Below are 26,051 nucleotides of genomic sequence, written 5' to 3'. Positions count from 1 at the left end.
CTTAATGTTTTAGCTAATGTCTCCATCTTTTTCTTTCCTCCAAATTAAACATAAATCATTTGCCCAATGAGTATCAGAGTGCGTTGTACACTGATGCAGATGTAAGATAGTCTTTTTAAAACCTATGTTGAATTTTCAGAACAGTAACAAGGCCATTCAAGAAATTTTCAAGTACACTGACATAAAATCTGCTTCGTGGATCATTGGAAGGTCATAGAAAGATGTGTCTGAAGATACATTTAGAAATGCTTGGAATAATTTATTGCTAGCTGCCATATTTCACGGTGATGATGATTACAACAATCACAAAAATTATACACAAGCTGAAGGCAAAATTTTCCAATTAATGGAATTTGTGAAGGAATGTGGAAAATTAAGGTCAGATCAACGCCAGCCATTCGACGTGTGGTCAGTTCAACACCATACTTTTTTTTTGTTTTTGTTTGACGCCATACTTTTCATATTTTTATTTATTTTTAGATTACGTTTGCACCACCATTCAAATAAATTTGGTGTCATCATCATTTGGTGTTTCACACCCCACATTATGGGAATTCATAGATGGTCTCAGGCGTGTTCAAAAATCAATTGATCAACGTTACGAACAATTTGTATGTAGAGATGAACCGCCGCACAAGTGGAATAGGTATCTGTGAGCTCATATGAGAATTAAAGTAATAGTTGAAGATTTTGAAAATCGAAAAATAATAGAATACCTGAAAGGTGTGACGCATAACTTTGCAATGGATTAGTATAATAACAGTTCTGCGATGTAATCTTATTTATGTGTAATTTTATTTACCTGTAATTATATTTGTCTGCAATATAACTACTTTGTAACCATATGTTTTTTTACCATTTGCGTATTTTGCATTTTTGATGCTGTTTTCTGAAATAAATAAATAAAAAAAAAAAAACCTCCTTCATGTCCCGGGGCCTTGACGTTGGCGAGGGAGTTTCTCATTAATCTGGGACACAAACAAAAATCTAGAACACTTTCACACATATACACACATATATTTATTTCAAATATGCATGCAAACAATTGCTAATTCAATAAATAAAAATCAGTCATATTACTTACTTATATAATTTCATATTTATTCTATAAATAAATAAAAATACTAAAAAAATATGGCGTCAAACTGCCTTGGCGTCGAAACGACCTGCTTCGTTGAGTGCCATTTGATATGAGTTAAGCTTGTGTCAAGAAAGCATACAATAAACTAACTAGCCAGAGTTACATTACAGACATGAAAAAAAACTGTGGTTTTTCCCATATCTTCACAAGGACTTCAGAATTACCTTACAGCAAGGTAATGCACAATCATGGAAGCAATCAATGTCAATACTTCAGCAACACACAAAAGGTTACAATTCTGCCTTGACTGTTGGATTCACTAGATGTTTTCCCAATTGAACATGTCTGGTATACAAATACTGCACACACTGGAATAACAGAGACTACCAGTAGCTGCAAATGATAGAACTCTGGCAACAAATTTCAGTCACATGGATTGCAACATCTCAAGATACTGTATTTCCCAGCATATGAAACACAGTGTGATTTATCAGGTTAGAATTTAAGAAAAATACTTTGGTCAGACAGAAGAGGATCTATAATTTATCCTTAAGGTTTTATTCCAAGAATTTTTCTTAACTGATATCCCAGATATCATGAAACAGGCGAAGATTTTGCAACTATAATATTCGAGGACATGTCACACACATTTTAATTTAGTATATTGTTTAGGTTGAGTGTCATTTCCTCGTAGTTTTTTTTTTTTTTTTCTTGCCATTTTCCTGAAGTGCAACATTTACGCTGATATGATCTTTCTTCTGGATATTACGCTACGTAATTTGCTGATTGCGTTGCTACAGCCTGAATCTGTGGTGCCACGACTTAAGATATGGCCAATGACAGACAGCCACTGCAACCTCGATGAGCCAAACCACTAGATTCCCTGAAGTAATGTACAAGAATTTTTAGTTTTGTTACAGTCATATAGCCTAGGCATATTTTCACCTGTTTTAGCATATGAAATTGTTACAAAGCTGAAACAGCTGATTTCCCTTTCAGATACAACAATTTAACCAGAAATTCATTATTGAGCAATACAACTGACAGTGACTCATCAAAATTAGAAAATATAAAAAAACTAAATTTCAGCAGATGAACAGCTTAATCTCTTTGGCATTTCAATTACCCTACAGTATATATTCCTACTTGTATTCATTGCATATATTATGGTCAAAGTAAAAAATCCAGTGATTATTAATAATAATCCAGTTGTTGGTTTAATGTGATAAATAACACAAAATAATCACATTTACTAATAAATATTTATAATCATCAATGGGGTTTGGTCAATGCAAATAATTAAGCATACAAAACAGAAATTTCGAACTCTAATGAAATTTTAATGTCATGAAAACATGCATGAAATTAAAAAATGTCTTACAACAATGATTACTGTTATTTATTACATACTTTAGCATTTTTCTTAGCAGTGAAATTCAATCAATGAAAAAAAAAAAAAATGTTTTATAGCAATGATTACTGTTATTTGTAAGATACATTCATTATTTACTACATCAAATAAATTATATTATGAACACCTTACAGCAACAAAAAATGCAAATAAATTGCATTATAAACACACTGCTATTACATTTTAAAGAAATTATTAACGACTGTGAAATATGAATTTACGGAGGGTTTCTGAATTTTTCCACTGTAGCGATTTGGGCTACCATTACTTGTGCAATTACAATATTGAAATCCCTGACTACGTAAATTTCTTATGAGCACATTTTCTTACTTATTTTAATATTTGTAACTTTATTGACTAAAATAAAAGCTTCCTAGCATACACTAGAATAATTCTTTGGTTAGAAGTTGGTTTAAAATGCCATGTTTTGAGCTTAAATTATTTTCATTTTGTTTAAAAATTGTAACAGCTATAATTCACCTTATCAGCCTTTCCCATGCCATCCCTCTGGTATTTTTATCCAAACGGTTTCTCCTAAATTAACAACTGCAGGTTTTAACTTAAAAAGTGCTAACATGTTTTCTTCTTGCTTATTTGGTGACAGTTTAGCACAGCGCTAAGTTTCTTGAATAATTTCTGAGAATTCATCAATTCTTTCTCTTTTCAACTTCAGAATTATGTTGCTCCTTTTCTATTACCCAACACTCTTATTTGTGTTTTTCATTACATCTGCAACAGTCACTACCTCCAAGTCTTCATTCAAATCACCCAGTTCAACTTCCATATTCATTGCACCAGTATCTTTATCCTCGACTGAGATTACTTTCTGAGGATGGATATCAGCCTTAGACTCTTAATAATGCCAGGTATTCTTCATCTTCAATTCCTATTAACTGGCAAGTAGGTTCTTAAACATGCTTTAGCTTTACAGCTAAATATAGCTTCATACGTGCTGTGATCTCTTTCTAAGCAATGTGCACCATTTCTCACAAATTGAATAAACTTTATGCCTTCTGACCACTTTGTATGTTTGTTTCCAAATCAGCAAGTAACACCTCTTCAATATCTTGTTTCAATATTTTTATTAGCAAATTATTTACCATTGCCAGTCTTAGCTCTCCATAACGTGAACACATCCAGCAGATGATAGGTAACTTAATTTGCTTTTAATGCCCTTTACTGAACAATTTTCATTACATGGTCTCGTTAAACCGTTATAAACTTAATGTCTCTATTCGCTTCCGACTGTAAATCAGTAAGATCAATTTGACACCTTGGATTCAATTTAATGCTTTTAACAAAATAAACAAACAAAAAAGTTTTATCTTGTAACGAATTGTTTCTTTTGACAAAATTCACAAAGATTTAAATATATCAATTTTAATCACAATCTGCTTATATTTTGTCTTAAGCATTTTTATCATTCTATTGCACCCTCCATGGCCTCCAGAAAAGCATAAAGTATAATTAGGTCTTTTTTATTTTTAGCTGCAGCAATATGTTTTTTTAACACAACCAATTCTTCACAATATCATACCTTGATAGTCAATGATAATCTTCTGGTTATTTGCCAGAAGTCTTCTCTTCATTTTCCTTCTCTCTCTAGGGGGAAAAAAAAAAAAAAAAAAAAAAAAACTTTCTAACTGAGAATTTTTTCTTTTTTCGATTTTAGCATATCAAAACCATCATCAAAATGTGCCCTCTGAAATCTAAATCATCATCCACTGTGCTTACAAAGAGAGTAAAATTTGTCAAAATTTGGAAACATTTATGTGTATGCTAGCAACTGACGAAAGTAGTACCAAATTGAGACACAGCAGAACACAGAACATTTGTGAATGCTGAATGTAAAGTACATGTGAGTGTTTTGAAAAATGTAAGTGCCTACAGTAGATTTTATTCAGTTGTGGCCAACAGGCAAAAACAAACATGAGTGTTCACCACCACTATTATACATTTGCAATTTCGTTAGGTGTTGATGCAGGAAAATCACACTCATGCATAATGGCAAATCTCAAAAGGAACCCACTGAAAATTGTTACACTTCCCTTCATTGATGGTAATTATTAATAACAAACGATTCATGTGATAAACTCTCATAAATTATTAATTTGAAGTGGTTTGTTATTATTAATAACTGAGTTTTAAAAATACCTGACCATAAAATATATAATATATGGTTAAATGGGAGGTTTTATATCTTGATTTACTACGTTAAGTTAACTACAAAAAAAAAAAAAAAAAAAAAAAAAAATGAATATTTATTTAACCGCTTCACGTGCTTTAACAAATCTGACTACTCATGATTCAGATTTTGTCCCAAACATAAACATCATGAGACAGGCTCGAGAACAGAAAGCAGAGCCACACATAAACATCACGATTCAGGCTTGTGAAAAGAAAGCTGGGCTAGTGAGCATTAACATCGTAATTTCATGGTTGTAACCCAATGTTAGTTCCTATCAGTACACTACATGAGTTAGTCACAATTTTTTATTATACAGTCAAAAGTCGTTAATCTGGACTCGTCGGGACTTCGGCGATTCCGGATTATAGATCATCAGTTTAAATCTGGTCAGATGGCATGCAGAAATTATAAAATTAAAAATATGAAACCGTAATAAAGAACAATTATGAAATAAAGAACAATTATGATCTAAAGGGTATCAAAATTTACAAAAAAAAAAAAAAGCTTAATATTTATTTGTTTACTTTATTAAACATTTCTTTCAATGTAAGTTGTTTAAGTTGCTTCGTTTTTTATGTGATAATACATTCTCTTTAATTCTATAAACAGACATAATTTCTTCTTCAGTTATAAAGTTCCGCTGTTCAAGTCCTATAATTGCTGTGTCGAGAATACCGACTAACTTCTCAATAGCAATTTTTTCGTTTTCAATAACCTCTGTCACTTTCTTCGCTATCGGAAGCGAATTATACTGACGAGGAATTTGATTTAAATCATATCAAAGATGGAGTACATCGAGATGAAATACTACATTTAATAAGGAATTATAAGCCAAATAAAATAAAAACATCTGCCCTGAAGATAAGGATAGTGCTGACAGATCAACTTCCAATTCATTGCGCGCCGCAGCGTTAAAGATAAACAAAGTTTAGATAAACAAACGTTAAAGTTTAGATAAACAAAGGATATGCCTTTATCCATTTTTTGCAGCAATTCCACTTTTTGTTTAATAGACTTTGAAACATACTTTCGCTTTGTAGATCCTTTACATATTAGTAAATATATATCAGAAATTCTATTTGACATAATCGAAAGTTCAAGCTTACTTTTATAAAATTGCTCTAACAGTCTGCAAAAAATAATAAGCCGAATCCAATTCGAAGATTAAGGAACAATGCAATCTGCAACAATAACTGAATTAGATCATTTTAGCTTAGCTTATACCGTCCGTTATACATTAAAAGTGCATTCGTAAACATATTTTGCGCATGCGCACAGGCATATTCGCAGCCGTAAAGGTCTTACGCGCATGCGTCAATACGACGCATGAGCAGAAAGTTTGTAGCTTTGTGGTCCGGATTATAGATCATTCCCGATTATGGGTGTCCGAATTAACGACTTTTGACTCTATAAATGATATAATTTTTATTAAAATTATATATTAAAAAAATAATATATTTATAATATCTGCAAAAGGCAGAAGAATTAAAGTTTACTTCTACTAAAGTTTACTTACTTGAAGTATTATTTATTTATGAAATATAATTTTGAAACTGTTATTTATTACAAAATATATTTATAATATCTATGAAGGATTAAAGTTTACTTCCACGCCACCAGTATCGCACAAAAGTGAGTATAATACAGGCATTTATGCTTCGGCTTGTATTGTGATTGTTCTCAAGCATCAGTCTGGCTTGTTTACCAAACATTGACCCATAACACTTGAGCCCAAGTTTTGTCGAGGTAAATGGCATGGGAAGGAGTAAATGCAACATAAATCTTGAAAATATCAGCATTGCTTTCAATCATTAAATATGATAATTAAAAAATTGAAGCAATGCAGAAAAATGGTGGTGTGTGGTGTATTTAATTATGGCAAAGCACACTAGGCCTATCTGGCTAAGAGGAGGGATGCGTCCGTGGAGGACTTTCTAAGGAAAAGTGACTCGTATACACATTACACATGGGGAAAACCACGAAAACGTCCACGCAGGCAGCCCGTTAGCGGGATTCGAACCTTCGACCGAACTTCCAGTGTTCAGCGACTTTACCGCTTGGCCGCTGGTGGGCCCCGCTGCAGAAAAATGAGAAAGATAAATTTTTAAGCAGGTGTCCTTTAGATGTATCACAGCACTTTCTACATTACACTGCCTATTATATATATATCACAGTAATTATTTCAAAATTTTGGAAAAAAAAAAATTCTTGGCATGTGACTCAGTGTTTCCCCCATGAAAAAAGCAGAAAAGCAGAAACTAACGAATTAATGTTACCTCAGGAAATATCTCTGTGGGAAATTTTGATTTTTCTTTCATTCCAAAATGCTCAATACTTCCAATATAAACTTCTTTCCCTGTCAAAGGTAAGTACTTGTGGCCTAGACAAGTAAAAATATCATGATTTAAATTATTTTATTTAAAATATACTGTGCATACAAATGGTGAACATAAGTGTGATTTATTACAATAAAAATACACATGTAACAAATCATAAAAGCAGAGCAGTTTTTAAAGATCTTTTTATTTTATGCATAAAATTATATACAACATATCATTTTCAGTAATACCAGTATTCCAGATTAGTAATTCTTAAATTGTTTGGGCCCCAGCCATTTGAGTAAAATTGTTAACTCATGTTCTGCACCTCATAAGAGGCAAAATATAAATTGTAGTCTTCAGATTAAACACAGTACAAAGTCTCCAATATACGGAATAATCTAAACTCTGGACCTCAAAGCCACCAACAAAATTTATTCTTTACGAATTTTTTTTATGCTTCATACATGCACATTTGATTGTTTTCCCCATAATAAAACATGTAGAGTCCCGATTCTCAATTTCACTTCGGCACTAAATAAAATACCTTGCTATTGAAGAAACAATCATTTTAGCATAAATTTGTGTAATCAATAATTTGGTTCCGTATATGTGTATCTACTTGGCATACATCTCAAACAGAAACATTCTACGTAAAAACATTGTTGATTTTAAAACTTTTATATCTCTGATGCCAACCTGGCAAATTATTATTTATTATATTTTACTTTCATAACCGTATGTTTATCAAGACATGACAACATGAGTAATGACTCATTCAACGATGCCTAAACAATATTTTTATATTAGTAACTGAATAACAAGGAGTATGGAAACCTTTCATGTTGACATTTACGCTTGGCGATGATTACAGATGCGCTAAATGTTGACAAGGAAAAATTTAACAAAAATGTCTTTCCATATGCTAAAAATAGATTTTGTTAATGATGCTCATAGGTCAAAAGATTACATGTAGTGCTAATTGTTTAACACATAAATGTTACCGAGATTGTATGGTCCCGAGATTGTATGGTCGCACCTGGAGGCAGAATATATGGAAGAAAAGATTGTTGGAATTTAGAGAAGCACCGAGCAACAAAATTAAGGGATAAAAGGATATCTGGAATTTAAAGAAAGCTCTGGGATCCAAAATTTAGGGGTGGCAAAAATTTAGAACTTGGGGGGAAGTGCATGGTAGGAGACTTTAGGACCCATGGAGACTGCACCAGGCGATAAGATATCTAGTGCTGGCCCTTGATAAGCCTCAAGTATCTGCGGGAATTATTTGTTCAGGACTCCGATAAGTCTTAAACATGTGTAATAAATAGACATGAGCATAATAAATAACTAATAATTATGGCTTAATTGCCTCAGTGTGCTATAGAGGCAAGACAAAATTAAGCGGAACAACTTGTCTTTCATCATCAATCTCATAATACATAGCCAATAGTGTATGGCGGACGCCATTAAATTAGGCTAAAATGATTTCGATTCCAAGGAATTTCAATTCATGTAGCAGCTTGTGCAGTTCCTTAACCTTCTAGTTTGATCCAGCTTATTATTTTTTTTGCAGGCTATTTTTATTACAGCAATTTTATAAAAAATTAAAGTTTCAACTTTCAATTATGTCGAAAAGAGTTACTTATTCTGGAGTTGCAACAGGATCTAAAAAGCGAAAACCTACTTCGAAGTCCAATAAACAAAAAATGGAATTGCTGCAAAAAATGGATAAAGGTATACCTGTCTCAAAATTATGCGAGGAGTATGGCATTTGAAAGCCAACTGTATATGACATAAGATAACAGAAAAAGAAACTTTTTGAATTTTTTGTGGATTCCAACACCCACAAACATAATATAACAAACTCGCATAACAGAAAAATTATTCGTTATGCAAAAAGTGAAGATTATGGCAAAGTGATGACTGAATGGGTCAGACGGTGTCACAGCGAGGCATGCCATTGACGGATAAAATGCTAATGGCTCAAACTAAATTATTTGACTAAGAAATGAACTTACAAACTAAACATATTCGACAGGTTGGTTAACTAAATTTAAAAATCGCCATAGTATAAGGCAATTAAGAATTTCAGGTGAAACAATTATGATGAACTATTTGCAGATGAATTCATTGAACTCATTAGTTAAAAGTTATCTCCAGAACAAATTTGCAACACAGATGAAACTGGTCTTTTAGAGCAATATGTACCGTAAATTACCTTGGACACCTTTACAGAAAAGACTCCAACTCGTGTCGAAGATTTCAAAGCGAGATTAACAATTTTTGCATGTGCAGATGCTGCAGGAACGCACAAGTGTAAACTTTTCGTAATTGGAAAAAATACAGGACATCAAGAATTTAAAGGAGTAAAATGTTTCCCATCATATATCATGCAAATAAAAGAACATGGGTGACAAAAGTGTTAATGAATGGTTGGTTTGAAAATTATTTCATACCCAAGGCTTGGAAGAATTCGGTTGGTTTACGGAGGCCTGACGTAAAAATTGTTCTGATTGTAGACAACTCTTTGGCTCATATGCCACTCAAAATTTTAGCAAAAGACAAAGTAACCGTATTATTTTTTCCTCCAAATTGTACGTCCATCATTCAGCCTATGGATATTATCAGAATAGTGTGCATGCTGAAAATGCAAATATAAATTAGAATTTTTTCAATCCTTGTTACACTTCTTGAACAATGGCAAGACTATTCAAGAATTTCTGAAATATTTTAGCGTAAAATCTACTTTCTGGAGCATCACACGATCTTGGGTCTCTTCAGATACTTTAAAAACTGCTTGGCATAATTTATGGCCAACATTTCATGTTAAGGATGATGAAGATGACAGCCGCAAATGTGAAGGCTTTCAGATATCTTAAACCAAAGGTTAAATTTTCCAAGTAATGGATTTTTAAATGAAATGTGGAGAAGTGGTAATAAACAAAGATGATATAACAGAAGTTTTTCATTGCAATAACAATGCTCCAATCATCAATCAATTAACGGACAGCGAAATTTGTAGTATGATTCTAAATCCAGAAAATACCACTACCAATAGTGAAGAAAGAACACAGAAGTTATTGAAACTGAAAAAATTTCGATTGACAAGTTAGTCGGTGGTGATGTGGTGTATTTAATTATGGCAAAGCACACTAGGGCTATCTGCCTAAGGGGAGGGATGCCTTCGTGGAGGACTTTCTAAGAGAAACTGGCTCGTATGATAGTTAAACATGGGGAAAACCCCGAAAACACCAATGCAGCCAGGCCTATCGCGGGATTTGAACCTCGGACTGAACTACCAGTGTTCAGGAACGTTACCGCTCGGCTGCTGGTGGGCGACAAGTTAGTCGGAATTCTTGACATACCAACTACAGTACTTGAACAGCAAAACTTTGTAACTGAACAATTATGTCCGTCTATAGAACTGAAGAGAAAGTATAAGCACAAATAACGAAGCAACTCAAACAATTTACAATGAAAGAAATGTTTAATAAAGTAAACAAATAAATACAGTACAAAATCCAAAATCTGGATGTCCATTATCTGGAATGATCTAAAATTCGGACATCAAAAACCTCCAAAACATTTTTACTCGTAGGCTTTACACATGCATATTTGATTTCCCCCTCTGCGCATAATAAAACATCTGGAGAGTCCCAATTCTTAATTTCACTTCAACACTACATAAAATACCTTGTTATTGAAGAAAGAATCATTTTAGTGTAAATTTGTATGACCAGTAATTTGGCTCTGTTGCTGCCTATCTGCTAGGCACACATCTCAAATGGAAAAATTCCACATAGATCCATCATTCATCTGATGTCAACTTTGCAAATCATTATTTATTGTACTTTCCTTTCATCACTGCATGTTTATCAAAACATGACAACTTGAGTAATGACTCACGTAGCGATGCCTAAACAATTTTTTTATGTTAGTAATTGAATAATAAAGGAGTATGGTAACCTTTTATGTTGACATTACGCTTGTCAATGATTACAGATTTAAGTTAAATGTGCTAAAAATGTTGACGAGGAAAAATTTACCAACAATTTCTTTCCATACGCTAAACATAGATTTTGTTGATGATACTCATAGATCCAAAGATTACATTTAGGGCTATTTGAATTAAGAACAAACGATTTGTTATTCATATAAACCCAGAACCAGCGCCCATATGGTTGCATCGAGTCGCAGAATTTAGGACCCACAGAGACTGCATCAGGCAGTAAGATATCTAGTGCCGGCCCTCAATAAGGCTTAAGTATATGTGGGAATTTATTTATTCAGAACTCTGATAAGCCTTACACATGTGCAAGAAATGGGCAAAAGTATAATAAATAACTAAACTAATACAATTCAGGCTTAATTGTCTCAGTGCGCATTAGAAACAACATAAAATTTAACGGAACAATTTGTCGTTAATCGCCAAGCCCATGATGCATAGCCAAATATGTATGGTGTAGGATAGCTAAATTTGATGATGATAGCTGCTAATTTTAAAGGTTTTCAGATATCACAAAACAAAGGTGAAATTTTCCAATTAACGGATTTTGTAGAGAAATGTGGATATGCAATAATAAATGAAGATAATATAAAAGAAGGTTTTCATTGTGATGACAATGCTTCTCAATCATCAATCAATTAATGAATGGCGAAATCTGTAGCATGGTTCTAGATCCAGAAAATACCACTACTGTTTGTGAAGAAAGTTACAGAGAAGTTACTGAAAATGAGAAAATTTTGATTGACAAGTTAGTCAGAATTCTCGAAACAGCAGTTACAGGACATCCACAATGTAACTAAACAAGAGATTATGTCTGTCTACAGAATTAAAGAGAAAGTATAAGCACAAAGAACAAAGCAACTTAAACAACTTACATTGAAAGAAATTTTTAACAAGGTAAACAAATAAATATTAAGTTTTTTATAAATATTAAGTAAGAGGTTGGACATATTTGAAAGAAGATAAGTGACATTTACGTTTTACTAATAGTTAGCTTTATGTTGATTTTTTTTTATGTCTCATTTTGTCACATACTTGATCAGTCTAGAGCAGAGGTTCCCAACCAGTGGTACGTGTACCACTGGTGGTATGCAAGAAAAAAATAGGTGGTACACAAAGAAGCAAAGTATTTTAAACTATTTTTTTCAAAAGTTAAAATCCCAACATCCTGATTGAGTTTTTTCTCTTAACACTCGTAAATTTATGTGATCTGCGCTTTGTTCAAGATTGATGGTGGTAGTACTTTGTAGTAATGGTACTAAAGGGTTTCAATTTTTGTTTAGATGGTACACGTTAGTCAAAAGGTTGAGAACTGCTGGTGTAGAGGTTTAATAACAGGTAGATTTTATGTCAAACGGCAGAGGTTAAAATGAGAAGTAAGATCATAATCAGCATGATTCATAACAAAAGACTGAATATTATCACTGCTGCTGCTTGTCTAGAGAGAGACCTGCTGATTAGAACAAACTTGAAAGGCCTGATGTAGGCACGGTTAGCAAGTGTTGAAAGTTAGTCAAGCTCTGTTTGATGCAGTTAGTGTCATAGCTTTGTGCAGAATTCCACGGGTTGTAACCCAGTTAATATACTTTCAGGTTCCAATAAGCCATTCAAGCACCAAAGTTGATAAGTTGTATTATTTTAAGTCTCACTAGATGCAAAGAATAAGTTTTACTTGAATTTCTACATTTTTGTGTTTTATCTTGTGACCACAGTGAATATTAACCACTGGCGCTACGACTAAACTTCACGGTTGCGGTGCCATGCGCTACAATATAACAAGCGGTAAAGTGTCTCATTTACGCAGCTCCGCATCTGTGAGTACAATCCAGAACTGTAACTCGAGAAATAAACAATCTCGTTGTTAGGCGACGTGTGCACCACGTTATTTTCATTTTTAGGCATGGTTTGAGACAAAAGCATCTTGACGTGCGTGGCACGTCTTTTTAGCGCAAGTGATTAATGAAAGGCAATAACTCGCTTTAATACATGGAGATAATTTTTAAGGGCAAGCAGTTAGTTATAAATAATTAAATTAGGTAAATAGGTAACCTTAGTCACTATGCATTTACATGGCCACTATTAAATTTTTTTTCCAACAATATTTGTTAAAAAAGCCCTATTAAAATCAAAATCTAATAAAATTTCACAGTTTAAAATACATGTAATTTATGACACTGATTCTTAAATAATATTAGAAAAATTACACATTAAATGCTACAAAACATGTATGTTTGTAACAACAACACTCAACAAAATATTTATCCGTCATTTTAATTTGAAGCCTTCTCAAACATTTTGGCTAGTTTGCTAATATGCAAACCAATGCTCTCACTAGTTTCTGCATGCTTTATCTCCTAACTTGTCAACCACTCCACAATGTACCTATGAGGGTTTACTTGATCTGGTAAAAGCTAAACAGTCCAAAACCCTCCAGACAGATGTCAAGCAAATTATCACTAAGTCTGAAAGTAACTACAATATCAGACAAAGGTTTAAATAAGCCTCTTATTTAAAAAGAACTTAAAACATAAATGCATGCATAAATGATGTGCTAACAAAATCTATTACAGCTCACGGTGACGTAATTAAACACAAATTCAAACTAAAAATGTGGACTAGTGGTCAAAGATTGTACAATTTAATTTAATCTGGTTCAGTAACCCTATCATATGAGGAAACAGAAATGGAAAATTATAGTAAAGGTTGAAATTATAAATAATTGGGTAATTTACATAATAACTGCACATATCTTTGAAGAATAATTTTCTTTATGTAGTCAGTTTCTTTCTTCAGCATGTTTCCTTTTCATTTTAGAATTTTTGGATTTAATTAAAGATGTCTGTTTTTCCAAAAAACACTAAATGCATTTAGAATGTATAGAAAAAAGTGACGAATTTAATTTCTTTAGTAATACGAAATTCAGAAGAAATATGAAATATATATGGTAAAGACCGGTTACAGAGATGGTGTGGCAGAATTTTTAGAATTTAGTGACACACCAAACAACAAAATCTAGAAATAGCAAAACTTTTATAATTTAGAGCAGGCATTGGAAGTAGAATTTAGAAAGGTACTATGCAGTTGAATTTAGGATCCACAGAGATTGAATCAGATGGGAAAATTTCTAGTGCCAGCTCTGTGTATGATGCACTAAGACATATTAGATGGACCTTTTAAATTGTAAGTTTTTTATTTCTTTATTAATTAAAAAATCCCTTTCTATAATCTTTCCTTTCTTTCCAAGTGATAAGATTAGAAGCATTTTTGATATTTTCCATGCTTGTGTCTAGTGAAAAGTAGAGAAAATAAAGGGAAGATAAACATGTTAAGAAAAAGATTCTAGTAGCAGGAGTAAAACATTCAAATATTATGCCTTCATTGTTCTTCCAGACGTTCTCCAAAAAGTAAGAAATTAATCGCAAACTTTCTGTAAAATACATCCATTACGCGTTTATACCATGGAGACATTTTTCACTTTGTCACATATTTCTCAAATCATCTAGAATCGAGGGTCTATAAATCTTGCCTTCAAATCCTTCTAAATTTTCCAAACTGCAATGTCAAAAATACTAAAGAAAAATTATCCCAACCAATTTTGTAACAGCAAAGAGCCAGAAATATTTTGGGGGAAAAAAAGGGGGGGATAAAAGTATAAAATTAATTTTATAAAGAAAACTGACGCATATTCTGAGAATTTTGAATATTCTGAGAGAATTACATCGGAAAAACGCTTACTATGAAAAATTAAAAAGGAGACTTTTTAATTAATTACACAGCTAACTTTGCATTTGCTAAGAGCTGTTTTGTAAAATGTGCTTTATAGCATTATACCTTGTTTATTTTTCAGATTTAAAATATTGTATAATAAGTTGCCAAAATGAAACTTTATAATATAACAGCGAAAAATAAAAATTGTTTATTTTAATGTTATTTTTAAAATATAATTTCAATATATTACCATTATTTTAATGAAATTTATCAATGTTACAATGTTTAAAAAAAAAATCGTCGAAAAATTCCCAGATTTCAGAATTAAAAATTTTCTATATAAACTGACGTTAAAATTGCCAAAATGTTGACAAGTCGACAAATTTAGAACTGCTTAATAAAAGAATTCACATCCCCAAAAGCGAAAATTGTTTAAGAGCTCTTTATTACCAAAAATGAAATTCGAAATGCTGATGTTTCACTTCTTGCTTAGAAACTCGAGTATCCCATGAAACTCGAGTAAATATTAGAAATACAAACAAATTACAACCCATAAACCCATTCAAAAAAAAAAAAAAAAAAAAAACATCAGTGAATCGCAAAAAAATATTTCTCCAAAATGCTAATTCACACTCAAAATGGCAGTCGTAAAAACAACACAGAAATTTCAGATGATTAAAATTAAGGACCTTCTACTGATTTGGGCCAAAATTAAGGACTTTTAAGGACCAAAAATTGATTCCAAAAAAATTAAGGACTTTTAAGGACTGTACGAATCCTGTAATAGCATATCACAGCAACATAGATAACCACAGAGTTTAATAAATACAAGCATGATTGTTGCTCATAACATGTAATTGAACACTCCTTCAGAAATAGTCTACTCTCCTGTGTAATATTCTGAACCACTTAGAACTGAACTTAAAGACTACTACCACCAATTATGATAACACATGTTAAATGTTCTACAACAGCAAATTTGGATAATCATATGGACTTTTTGAAGTAACCAATCATTAAACATTAGGTGTCTGCTGTTACGATTTTATTAAAAGTTTCTTCATTTGCCCTGCAACTTATAGTGCATTAATGCCTTTTTTTTAATAGTGACTTTCTGTACCTTAATAGAGAAAGAGCCAATGTCTAGAGTGAGACTTGAATCAGTCACATCATAACCATGAGCTTTATCATAAAGAAAAGGTTTTCTACCATTATAACATTAAATCAGATTCCACTTTCAAGAGATCACCATGTTAAGCACTTTAGAATAAAAGAATATTGTAAAAATATTTAAAGCAATATGTGCATAAAAATAAAAAGTAGCAATTTACCTTTTCACTAATTAAATAAATAAAGAAAGACAGAAACTGCAGTACAATGCTTCTTTAACCCCTTGAGGACAAGTGTGCAGGAAATGAAGAGCAACCACAGGACTGAACACCATGCTGAATACTTTTTTGCTTCATATAAATCCATATTTTGGTTACATACTCCACTGTTGTTATTAATTTTGAATTTATTTAGCATACAAATTTATGACACTCTAAAACGTGACATATGTCAAAAATTCCTTTATGCATGTTTTCAGTGCCATTTTGCTGTTCACAGCTCATTTATTTACATTTCACAAAATGAGCATGTTTACATCAGTGGAAGAATACACACATGCTTTTGAAAACAGCCCTTGTAAAGCTTCTTCTGGCTCTAAAAATAGAAAATATGATAGTGAAAAAGAGCCTAAAGAGGGGAGAGATTTCCTATAAGTTTAAAATTTTAATTCCAGTAATTCTGGTAGTGTCATTAATCAAAATGTGCCTACGCAGAATATAATATTGAAATCAACAAACAGATTCAATTTAGGGAAAGCCTTATTAACAGGGTGTTTGTGAGCTGTGTAGTTATTTGTAATTTTTTATTAATAATCTTTTTCTCTCATTTAAGAGTGTAAAAATAACTTTAAAAGATGCAGTTTTCCTTTCAACAAAATTATCGGATGCATATTTTGAAAAGCATTCTTCACTTTCTTAAAATATTTTCCTATTTTATCTCTCCATTATGTTTTTCGACACTTGTACCGGTTTTTAAGAACAGATCTATCTGTATTAAAAAATAATTAAGGTATGAGTGCATTTTACTTATTCATGAGCAAATAATCTATACATATAATATAGAAATTAGAAAGAGCAAAATGTAAACAAAAGTCAGAAAGTTATAACCTATTATCAGCACAACCTGAACAACCATTAGTCCCAAAGTATGCAGATTATCGAAACTGTACAGTGTGAGTATATATAAATATATAATTTTCTGTACATGCTACATTACAACTTGAGGCTTAAATACCTACATTAAATTAAATTTGGACTTGGATGTTCCTCATGCTTGGCTTATCCTTTACACAGCAGGTCAAAGATTCACTTAAGAAAAGCAATTCTACTAGAGTTTAATGTTCAAAATATTTCTCATAAAATGTAAGAGCAGGCTTTAGAAAAAATTTAAATGAATACTTATGTTTGAAATCTCCTAACAAAAAAAGAATGACACAGGCATAAATACTGTAAGAAAACTAAAATTATATTTCAGTTCTAAATTTTATAAAATTTACAACTGAAATTATTGTAAAATTCCGAAGACCTTCAAAACAATCAGTTTTTAAATTTTGCACAGGCATAAATACTGAAAGAAAATTAAAATTAAATTTCAGTTCCAAACATCATAACATTTACAACTGAAATTGTTGTAAAATTCAGAAGACCTTCAAAACAATCATTTTTTAAATTTTGCACTCAAATGCTCTATTTGACAAAACTAAATTATGAAACATCACATAATAAAACTAACACACTATGTTTCCTCACATATTTTCCCCTTTTTCTTTTACTAACAGAAAAAAAAAAAAAAAAAAAAAAAGGGGGGGGGAAATAATGTGAATAATTTAATTTCCAAACGATGCAGCTACAGCTAAGAAATTAAGAAATGAAAAAGAGTAGTCATAAATAAGCAACATGTAAATATTATTATTTCTTTAAAAGGAAACCTACATTCCAAGAAGAATACATAGCAGCATTACAGTACCTAATAATATATCTTCATTTTAACTTATCTATAACTTTAATCTCATACATTCTTATTGTTCTTATTCTTATTGTTTTCTCTACTTATTCTTATTGTTTTCTCTACTACTCCTTAGGCCTCAAATCATCCATAAATAATTAGAGAAGCTGAATGTGCAGCTGACTCAAACTAGATTGACTGACCGCTCATGTTTGCTAAACTGTGGCTAGTTGGTTCTTGTATTGGTCTGGCACGAAGTTCAATACAGTGTTGCTACCTTTTTAAAACTTCTGACCAGCATATTTTTAAATGAAATATTTAATTTAAAAAATTAACCTATTTTGTTCCAAATTTATGGTGAATAGAAAGTAAATATTTCTATTATTACATTTATTATTTATAATTATTTATTAAAAATATTGAACTAATTAATTATGTTAAAATTAATAAACTGCTCTGTCTGCTTTTGCTTTACTATAAAATTCAATAGTAAAGAAACTATAATTGTCTAAGTTAAACAAAAGGTTTAGACAGCAACAAGGCAAAAATTGTGAATTTTATCTCTTTAACTGTTTATTTTCTTTAATTTATGCATTTACCATATATACTATAATATATATGTATATTCAGAACTGGTTGAATGACTGAATAATTAAAACAGAAATTAAAAACTTATAAAGTGAAACTAACATTCACTTTACAATAAATATTTTCAGGTTAGAAATTAAAAATTTCACATTTTGTCACTCGAAACCTTTAGATCAGTTTAGATAAAGGTCAAGTTATATTCATTATCTGTTCCAACAAAATACTCAAAAATATTTTTGCAAATTTACTTTATTTAATCATAATTTTTATAAAAACCGGACAAACTGACAATTAATTCAGATCACAAATCTAAAAATCGGCTTGTCTGGTGAAAACTGGCTTGGTGGGAACAATGGATTAAAAATTTAAGGGAAAGGTTCCGTGTGACCTTCACAAGTAGTTTCCAAGGGTTTGCATAAATGAAAACAATCACCATGTGGAAGAATCCATTTTAAATTTTAGGGAAGCTTGTTCTTTGAATGCAGCAAGGAAAGGAAATCATGCAAATATTTTTTAAATCTTCAAAATCAGGTCCTAAAAGGCTAGGAGATAAAATAGGAGAGGGGGGAATACATGAAGAAATACGGTATATTGTAAGGGTGAAATGACAAGCTCAGAGCACAGATATTTTTCTCTAATATTTAAATGAAAAAGAAATAAGCTATAATGAAATTATTAGAAATGTAAATGTTCATTAAGAATTAAAAGTAATTCTTTTCTGACAGACGTCTTATTTCCAAATAAAATGGCTACAGTATATTCAGATCTCATAATAGTGTGAAATTAATATTGTAAAATCTAAACTTTTTTAAAATCAGAGAAATTTAAAAATACAAGTACAATTTCCTAACTCATTTGAAATCACAGGATTTGGACATAAATGCAAGTCCTCTAATACTCTCATTAAATTTCACTCACTTAAAAAGGTTAAATCACAATAAAACAAACCATTTTTAAATAAATAATTCTTATTCGTATATTAAATTATTACATTTACCTCTTGACATACAAATAAAATAAACGTCTGAACCCCTTGACATACCAATAAAAAAATCTGATGTGTACACCACATGACTTCCTGGTACGGAATGTTAAATTACACGCATTTTTTCTTGCATTTTATTTAAACTTATTAGATTGAATTAAACCTACTTCGCCGACAGCGCATAAACCACAATAGAATAAATGCATTCTTTAAAATTCACTTTGTTTACCATAGCGACACTCTGGCGCTAGGTTTACTTAACAGTATTATATTTCATTCACATTATAACTCAGAATGCACAAAATGTATATCATTTAAAGAATTATCTAATTGTTGCTACATGTTCTATTCAAATACTATAATAAAGCTAGAACTATGTATAAAAGAAATTAAGCAAACAAAACAAAACAGAAACAGTTTTTCACAGACGATTGAGTATTTCTCATTTAATTAATTCAGTTCTCACTTTGCGAGAAGGCAAAAATACATAAAAACTCAAAATATCTACATTAAAAATTATGAAGTACTAAATCTCAAGAGTGATAACAAGAGTGATGGCTTATGACATCATAGTTTTTGGGAATGGTTTTTAATGCAAAATATATAAAGTAATTGTAGGTACTGTGGAACATATGAACATTATTAGTTAAAATTGCTCATTTATAGAAATAAATCAAGTGCACAGCCAAAATTTGGTACATAACGACTTCAACTGAAAAACAAGTGTTGTTCATACATTATTCTTTTTGTTTTTAAGTGTGATCCATTACTAATTTAATTTAATGATGATTTAATTTTACACAGTCAAAAAAAAAAAAAAAAAAAAAAATCTGAAGATTGATTAGGTGAAAATACAGATAAACTGCTTAGTATTTTTCTGTTACTTGTATTATAATATGGGTAATTCTATTTTCCTGTGTTTTTGCCTCAGATTAAATGATTTTTAGTTAACCATAAGCATGTTCCACAGTATTACCCCAATACACCAAGAGTTTAGTAATTCATAGTCCCCTTGAAATATGTTTGCCAGCTATTTGATCAAAAGAAACTAGAGGGATTAAATTAATGCAGAGTAAGAACCAAAGATTTGTTATGAAAATGCTTTTAATAAAAGCAATATGCAAGGAAAACAAAGAATTTAATAGGAAACATTTTTAAGGCTTACAAAAATAACTGATTATGTTTCTTACTGTATATTTTTCTGGACATCTGATATCTTCATCAAGAAATATCCTTAACTGACCAAAAGGAGACAGCTGTTCACTGGTCATGAGAGCTCTAAAAATACAAATTATATACACTTTAACACTTTCCTGAAAGGAATAAATAAAAAAACTTCTACAACCAACGTAAAAACACTATAACATTTCATTACTTATCAGTATGCAATTACAGATGCTTTAGCAAGAAACTTAGAGAGAACAAAATATTAAATGTGGATAATCTCACCAAAACTGACATCAAAGCAGAATAGCACTGAAGTAATTTAATTTTTATTTAAATATATTATAAACATTTAAACAAAGTGTGTGGTCATGTGGACATCTTTGACAAGGTACATTGTTTTGCTGAAAATCATATTTACCTGCTCTGCTTAACTATCAAATAATTCTAATCCTAGAGGCACAAGAATCCAGTCAGTTAGTTTTCCCACTTTCGATTAACAAAATATATTAAAAGAATGTCTGCATCTGCCTGTTACATTATTATTACATAACAAGTTCTATGAAATACATGATGTTAGAGTGACAACCAATAAAAATGTCCAATGTTCATTCCTCAAATGAGTAATATAACATACATAAATAAAGATTAATTTTTGTAATCAAAGCAAGGTCTCTTCACAAGATTTCTCAGATGAGGTAAGTTTTCAGCTCATTTTATATTACATAAATATAGTTAAGAAATGAACTTTGATCACATCCTTATAGTCACTAAACATACTGAATGCTGATGTTAAGAATATTCTTTACATAGCAGCATCCAGAATGATGCCACAAGCTTGGAACACTCTATATCTTTTAAAAGCACACAATTCATTCAACTCAGAAATTTTATATGCTGAAAATAAATCCTCTATAATTTTCTACCTTCACCTTTCAAGCTACATGTGTGACTCATGAAAGCTGTATTAAATGATGAACAGTCTTTATGGCCGTAAAGGAAGATCATGATATTCAAGGAACCATAAGGAACACACAAAGGCATTCCATAAAATTAAGTTTTTTGAAAATATATTAATGATGAAAAATTTTCAAGCACCGTTTCATTGCTTTATGTAATTAAAAACATTGCTATAAAAAAGGAATTACATGATGGCTTAACTCATTATAAAAATGCTTTAAACTGAAGCATTAAAATTTTTGCCCTTATGATATATTTTATATTTTTATTTATTTATTGTAATTTATTTTTCCACCAATCATGCCGATTCTTCTAGAACATATTTCATGGTGTTAGCTATATTCTGCTGGTTTCTAAGCTGTAGGAAAAAAAGGTAATGAGTGCTAACCCTCCCCAAAACAAAAGGGAACAAAGAAATTCAATCCATTTAAATTATTTTAGTTTTTCTATTCTCCAACTTTTAGCAAAAAAAAAAAAAAAAAAAAAAAAAAAAAAAATTGTATTCCCACATTTCTTCTAAATATTTTACTTCTGAAACATCCAGAATATGTAAAATTTCTCATCTAATATTTATTCAGAAAAATGGTTCAAAGCTAACCAAGACTGTTTTTTTTTTTAAATTATAGCAATGAAAAGTCCAAAAAGCACCAAAACTATAACTCCTCATGCATCTAGGCATCATTGCCTTCATTGAGGCAATTCTGTACTTCTTCAGAAAGAACTGCATCACTGCTGAGACTAAAAGTTAAGGCTGCACTTTTTTATCTAACTTGCATATTATCCCTCGTATATGGTGTTTTTTTGGGGGGGGGCAAGCACACTAAAATGAAGCAGACAATCAGTTGAATGACAAAAGGAGACAAAGATACTAAACACAGATACCAAAAACCAGGATTATAATGACCATATGGCAAAACTTTCAAATTGGCCCTTGTGACAGCAGGCACTTTCATGAAAAAAGGATGACAATTTTATACACCAGGTCTGAGCATTCTATGACCCACAGGTCACAGAGCAACCCACTTCAGTTTCAGAACTAAGGTAAAAGGCAAATATGAAACAAACACTTGAAGAATATATAAAAACATTAATTGAAACTAAATAACAATAACATTTTTGTTTGATTACAAAGTTCCAGTCAAGAACACACATTTTTATTTTTAAATTTAAATTGTAGTATAATTTCAAGAAGAAATTGATAAGTTTGGCAGTGCTGTTCTATAATTCTTTGACATCTGAGAACATTAATACTGTTAGCTCAATTCTCCTCATGCACTCTGAGATGTTCAGTAGTCCAAGAATGACTTCAGTAGCGAAAAAAATCGGCATTTTGTTCAACTTATAAATGCAAGCAAATATTTTCACGCACAAAATTTATTTTAAGTAAGAACAGGCAGAGCTTAAACACCAAAAATTCAGATGCTTTTGTTATTAAAATGTTATAAATAAAATTCACTTACGTTTGTTTTTATACGTAAAATTGTAATTTAAATTTTTACGTTTAAAGTTTAAAGCATATTAGAATTATTTTCTCAAACAAACTTATAATTCACCCAAACTGATGGTTTTAAAATGAAAACACCACTGGCCCAAAACATCTTAATACACACATTGTGGTTGATTTTAACCCACAGCCAAAAAAAGGTTGCCAACACCTGCTACACATCATTGCAAGTCAGTTCCACTAAACAGCATTTTGTATAGCACCTTTAATCTTTTGATGTAAAATTTTATGTTTTGAAAATAAGCTTTATCATTTTTGCATATCTACTGCTTCTAAATTTTGTAAATATCTGCAATTAAGATGTTTTTTCATATTAAATCAATAGTTGTCTTCGAATCTTTTTAAATTGCATGGGCCTTTACCAGCATAATAGGCCACAGGATCACTTTGCTCAGTTCTGTCCCGATTTTCATGGAGATCAACCCCCAAGGGTAAGGCCTAAAGATACCCCTCTTTCCTAATCGCTATCGCTAAGCCACTCAACAGGACTTCAGCTCACCATATATTTATAATGTCATTAAGCCACACAAACATCATGCCTCCCAGAGGATTCAAACCCAAACCCAATGAAATATACAGAAGCCAGGACTACTAAATATTATACCGATCAGGGCAGCATAAACCATATCATGATGTGACACTGATGACTTTTATATTTAACAGTTTAAAAATCTGAGCAGAACTTTGTTTCATTCATCATAGAAATCAAACTACAGGATGAACATTGCAAATCAGGGGCAGCTTACTACTGCAACATAAAACACATATCATACAAGGCTTAGAATATATATACTTTGTCAGCATCTGCTCAAGGAACCTGTAATCACTTTACAGACAGACATTTTCATTACAGAAAATTACTAAAATTTTCAAATTAGCCGAACTTCCAAAACTGCGCTGACATGGTATGTCATAATCATCTCAGTAAATTTCTTTTCCTACCTGAGTCACACTATTAATGCCATATTCTTTATAATGAGCGTAAATCTTTACTAACATAATCATAGGGAACAGGGGCATGTAAAGACTTATATTTCACAATTTTTATAAAATTTGTTTCAGAGTTACATTTTAAGTAAAAAATAAAAGCTTAAAACTTTTACTTAAAATAACCTTTTACTTAAAATAAGCCAAAAATTTTTGTTGCACACCAGTTTTATGAAACTGAATATAATTACAACTAAAAGTGTTTAAAAACAACAGATATATTCTTGATTATAAGGAAAAACTCAACCATAAAAATGGGGGGGGGGGGGAAATAGCTTCTACAATCACTTCTACAAAAATAAAGTCATTACTGATCAAATAATAGCAAATTTATTGGAATTTCTCCCTAGTACCAAATCACTCCACATATGTACTCCATCTTTAGAAGATTTGATTATAAACTTTCCATTACCCCAGTCCCATCAGTCTGAAAATCGTTATAATCATATAAATCAGACATTGCCATAGTAGATACTTCAGGCATATATATATTATACCAAACTGTAGCAAAGATACTAGCACAGAAACTCAATATATGACTCAACATCCAGAAAATTATCAACAATGATTACTCAACATAAAAAAGGTATCTCCGGGTTCTCTGCCAGCCACTTCATTAAAGAAAATAGCAAATTTTTGGTTAAATTCTTCACCAAGCATCCATATTCAACAATTAAATGCGACAAGGTCAAAATCATACCCAAACCCTCTCAGAGTTCTCAGAGTTCAAATTACTTTATCTGCATTCTTTACACAACTTTTAATCTAGATTAAAATTTATTTCTATAGTGTTGCTTATTACATATATCCCTTCCTTGAACTTCTGATTTTTGTTATATATTTTACTATCTTCGGATTTTACTGGTTAAGTGCATAGAAGCATTAAACAATATTATTTTTAAAAAATTCTTTTTAAAATAATATTGTTTAATTCTTAATTTTTTTTAGTTAAAATTTCTTTTTTATTTTTAGTTAAAATGCAATCTTGCAGATAGTAAACTATTTACTTTTTAATTATTATTTAACTCTGAATTAGAATTTTCATAAAATTTGAAATTCCCATACATGAAATTCAGATATATTACTGTCGTATTTATAATATGTTATTGGCCATGCTTAGAACATTGCCATCAACAATGTGCAAAATTTGCTGAGTTTTTGAAAATCAAAGTTACAGCAGAATATACCCAATATTTGTCCATCAAATTGCTTTTGCCAATAAAGGTAAAAATATGACATTTGACACATAAACACTTTAAAATTTTGGTAGCAAATAACTTTCCTGTGCTACTGCAACCATATTATTACATAAAACTCTTTTAAATTTAAGGAAAAATAATTATGTAAAAACCTATATAATGTAATTTTTTATTCAAATCCTGGATCGCTACAGTTATATTTAAGAATATTTCACACTTTTCATAATTATAAAAAATAAAATTTTAAATTCAGATACAAAAAATTGAACCAGATTATTTAATTTCCATGTTTGAAATCATATTCAGAGACCATGCACAAACTGAACACAATGTTTACATTTATACATGACGAAGATAATATATAAGTTTATAAAAAGGTTTCTGATGTTAATATTGCATCATCTGAAAAATTCTGCATTGTTCAAATTGAAGTATGTTTTCTTATTATTTTATTACTTCTGATACTGAGTAACCTTGATCAAAGTGGACATGTTCAAATACAATCTTTTCTACTCGCACTGCATAATTCTAGAATGTGCTGGAGGCCCACCAGCGGCCGAGCGGTAAAGTCGCTGAACACTGGTACTTCGATCCGAGGTTCGAATCCTGCGAACGGGCTGGTTGCATGGGTGTTTTCGTGGTTTTCCCCATGTGTAACGTGTATACGAGCCAGTTTCCCTTAGAAAGTCCTGCACGAAGGCATCCCTCCTCTTAGGCAGATAGCCCTCGAGGCTTTGCCATAATTAAATAACCTAACCTAGAATGTGCTGGGCACAATTTTTTTTTTTTTTTTTCAGAACAGTGCTAAGAACAGAGAACCTATAAGTTATTTTTGTCATATTATGCTCATTTATTTTAAAATGGAAAAAAAAAATGCTAATTAGATTGCCAGCAAAAT

At 31.1% G+C, this 26,051-nt stretch overlaps 1 protein-coding gene across 15 annotated transcripts in view; it reads right to left on the bottom strand.

Annotated features, from left to right (window-relative positions):
- Positions 1-26,051, bottom strand: part of LOC118180687 (inositol polyphosphate-5-phosphatase A-like) — a 205,971-nt gene that overhangs the window by 36,622 nt on the left and 143,298 nt on the right. For 11 of the 15 annotated variants that reach the window (XR_015041551.1, XR_015041552.1, XR_015041550.1 and 8 more), the window contains 2 exons: positions 20,505-20,617; positions 6,957-7,060 (listed from right to left, as the gene is read on the bottom strand). Coding sequence is in view for 12 of the 15 variants with exons in the window: in XM_085817993.1 (XP_085674119.1) it covers positions 6,957-7,060; positions 20,505-20,617 (217 nt within the window). In the remaining 3 variants the exon portion in view is untranslated. The remainder of the gene's footprint in view (positions 1-6,956; positions 7,061-20,504; positions 20,618-26,051) is intronic. The other 4 variants (XM_085817995.1, XM_085817999.1, XM_085818000.1 and 1 more) reach the window with 2 other exon arrangements.

This window comes from Stegodyphus dumicola, chromosome 6 (genome assembly GCF_044657685.1).
Source record: "Stegodyphus dumicola isolate Sdum_Otavi_A_Nest chromosome 6, ASM4465768v1".
Classification (NCBI taxonomy): Eukaryota; Metazoa; Arthropoda; class Arachnida; order Araneae; family Eresidae; genus Stegodyphus; species Stegodyphus dumicola.
The sequence above is the reverse complement of the archived record's forward strand: the minus strand, read 5'-3'. Positions and strand labels throughout refer to the sequence as shown.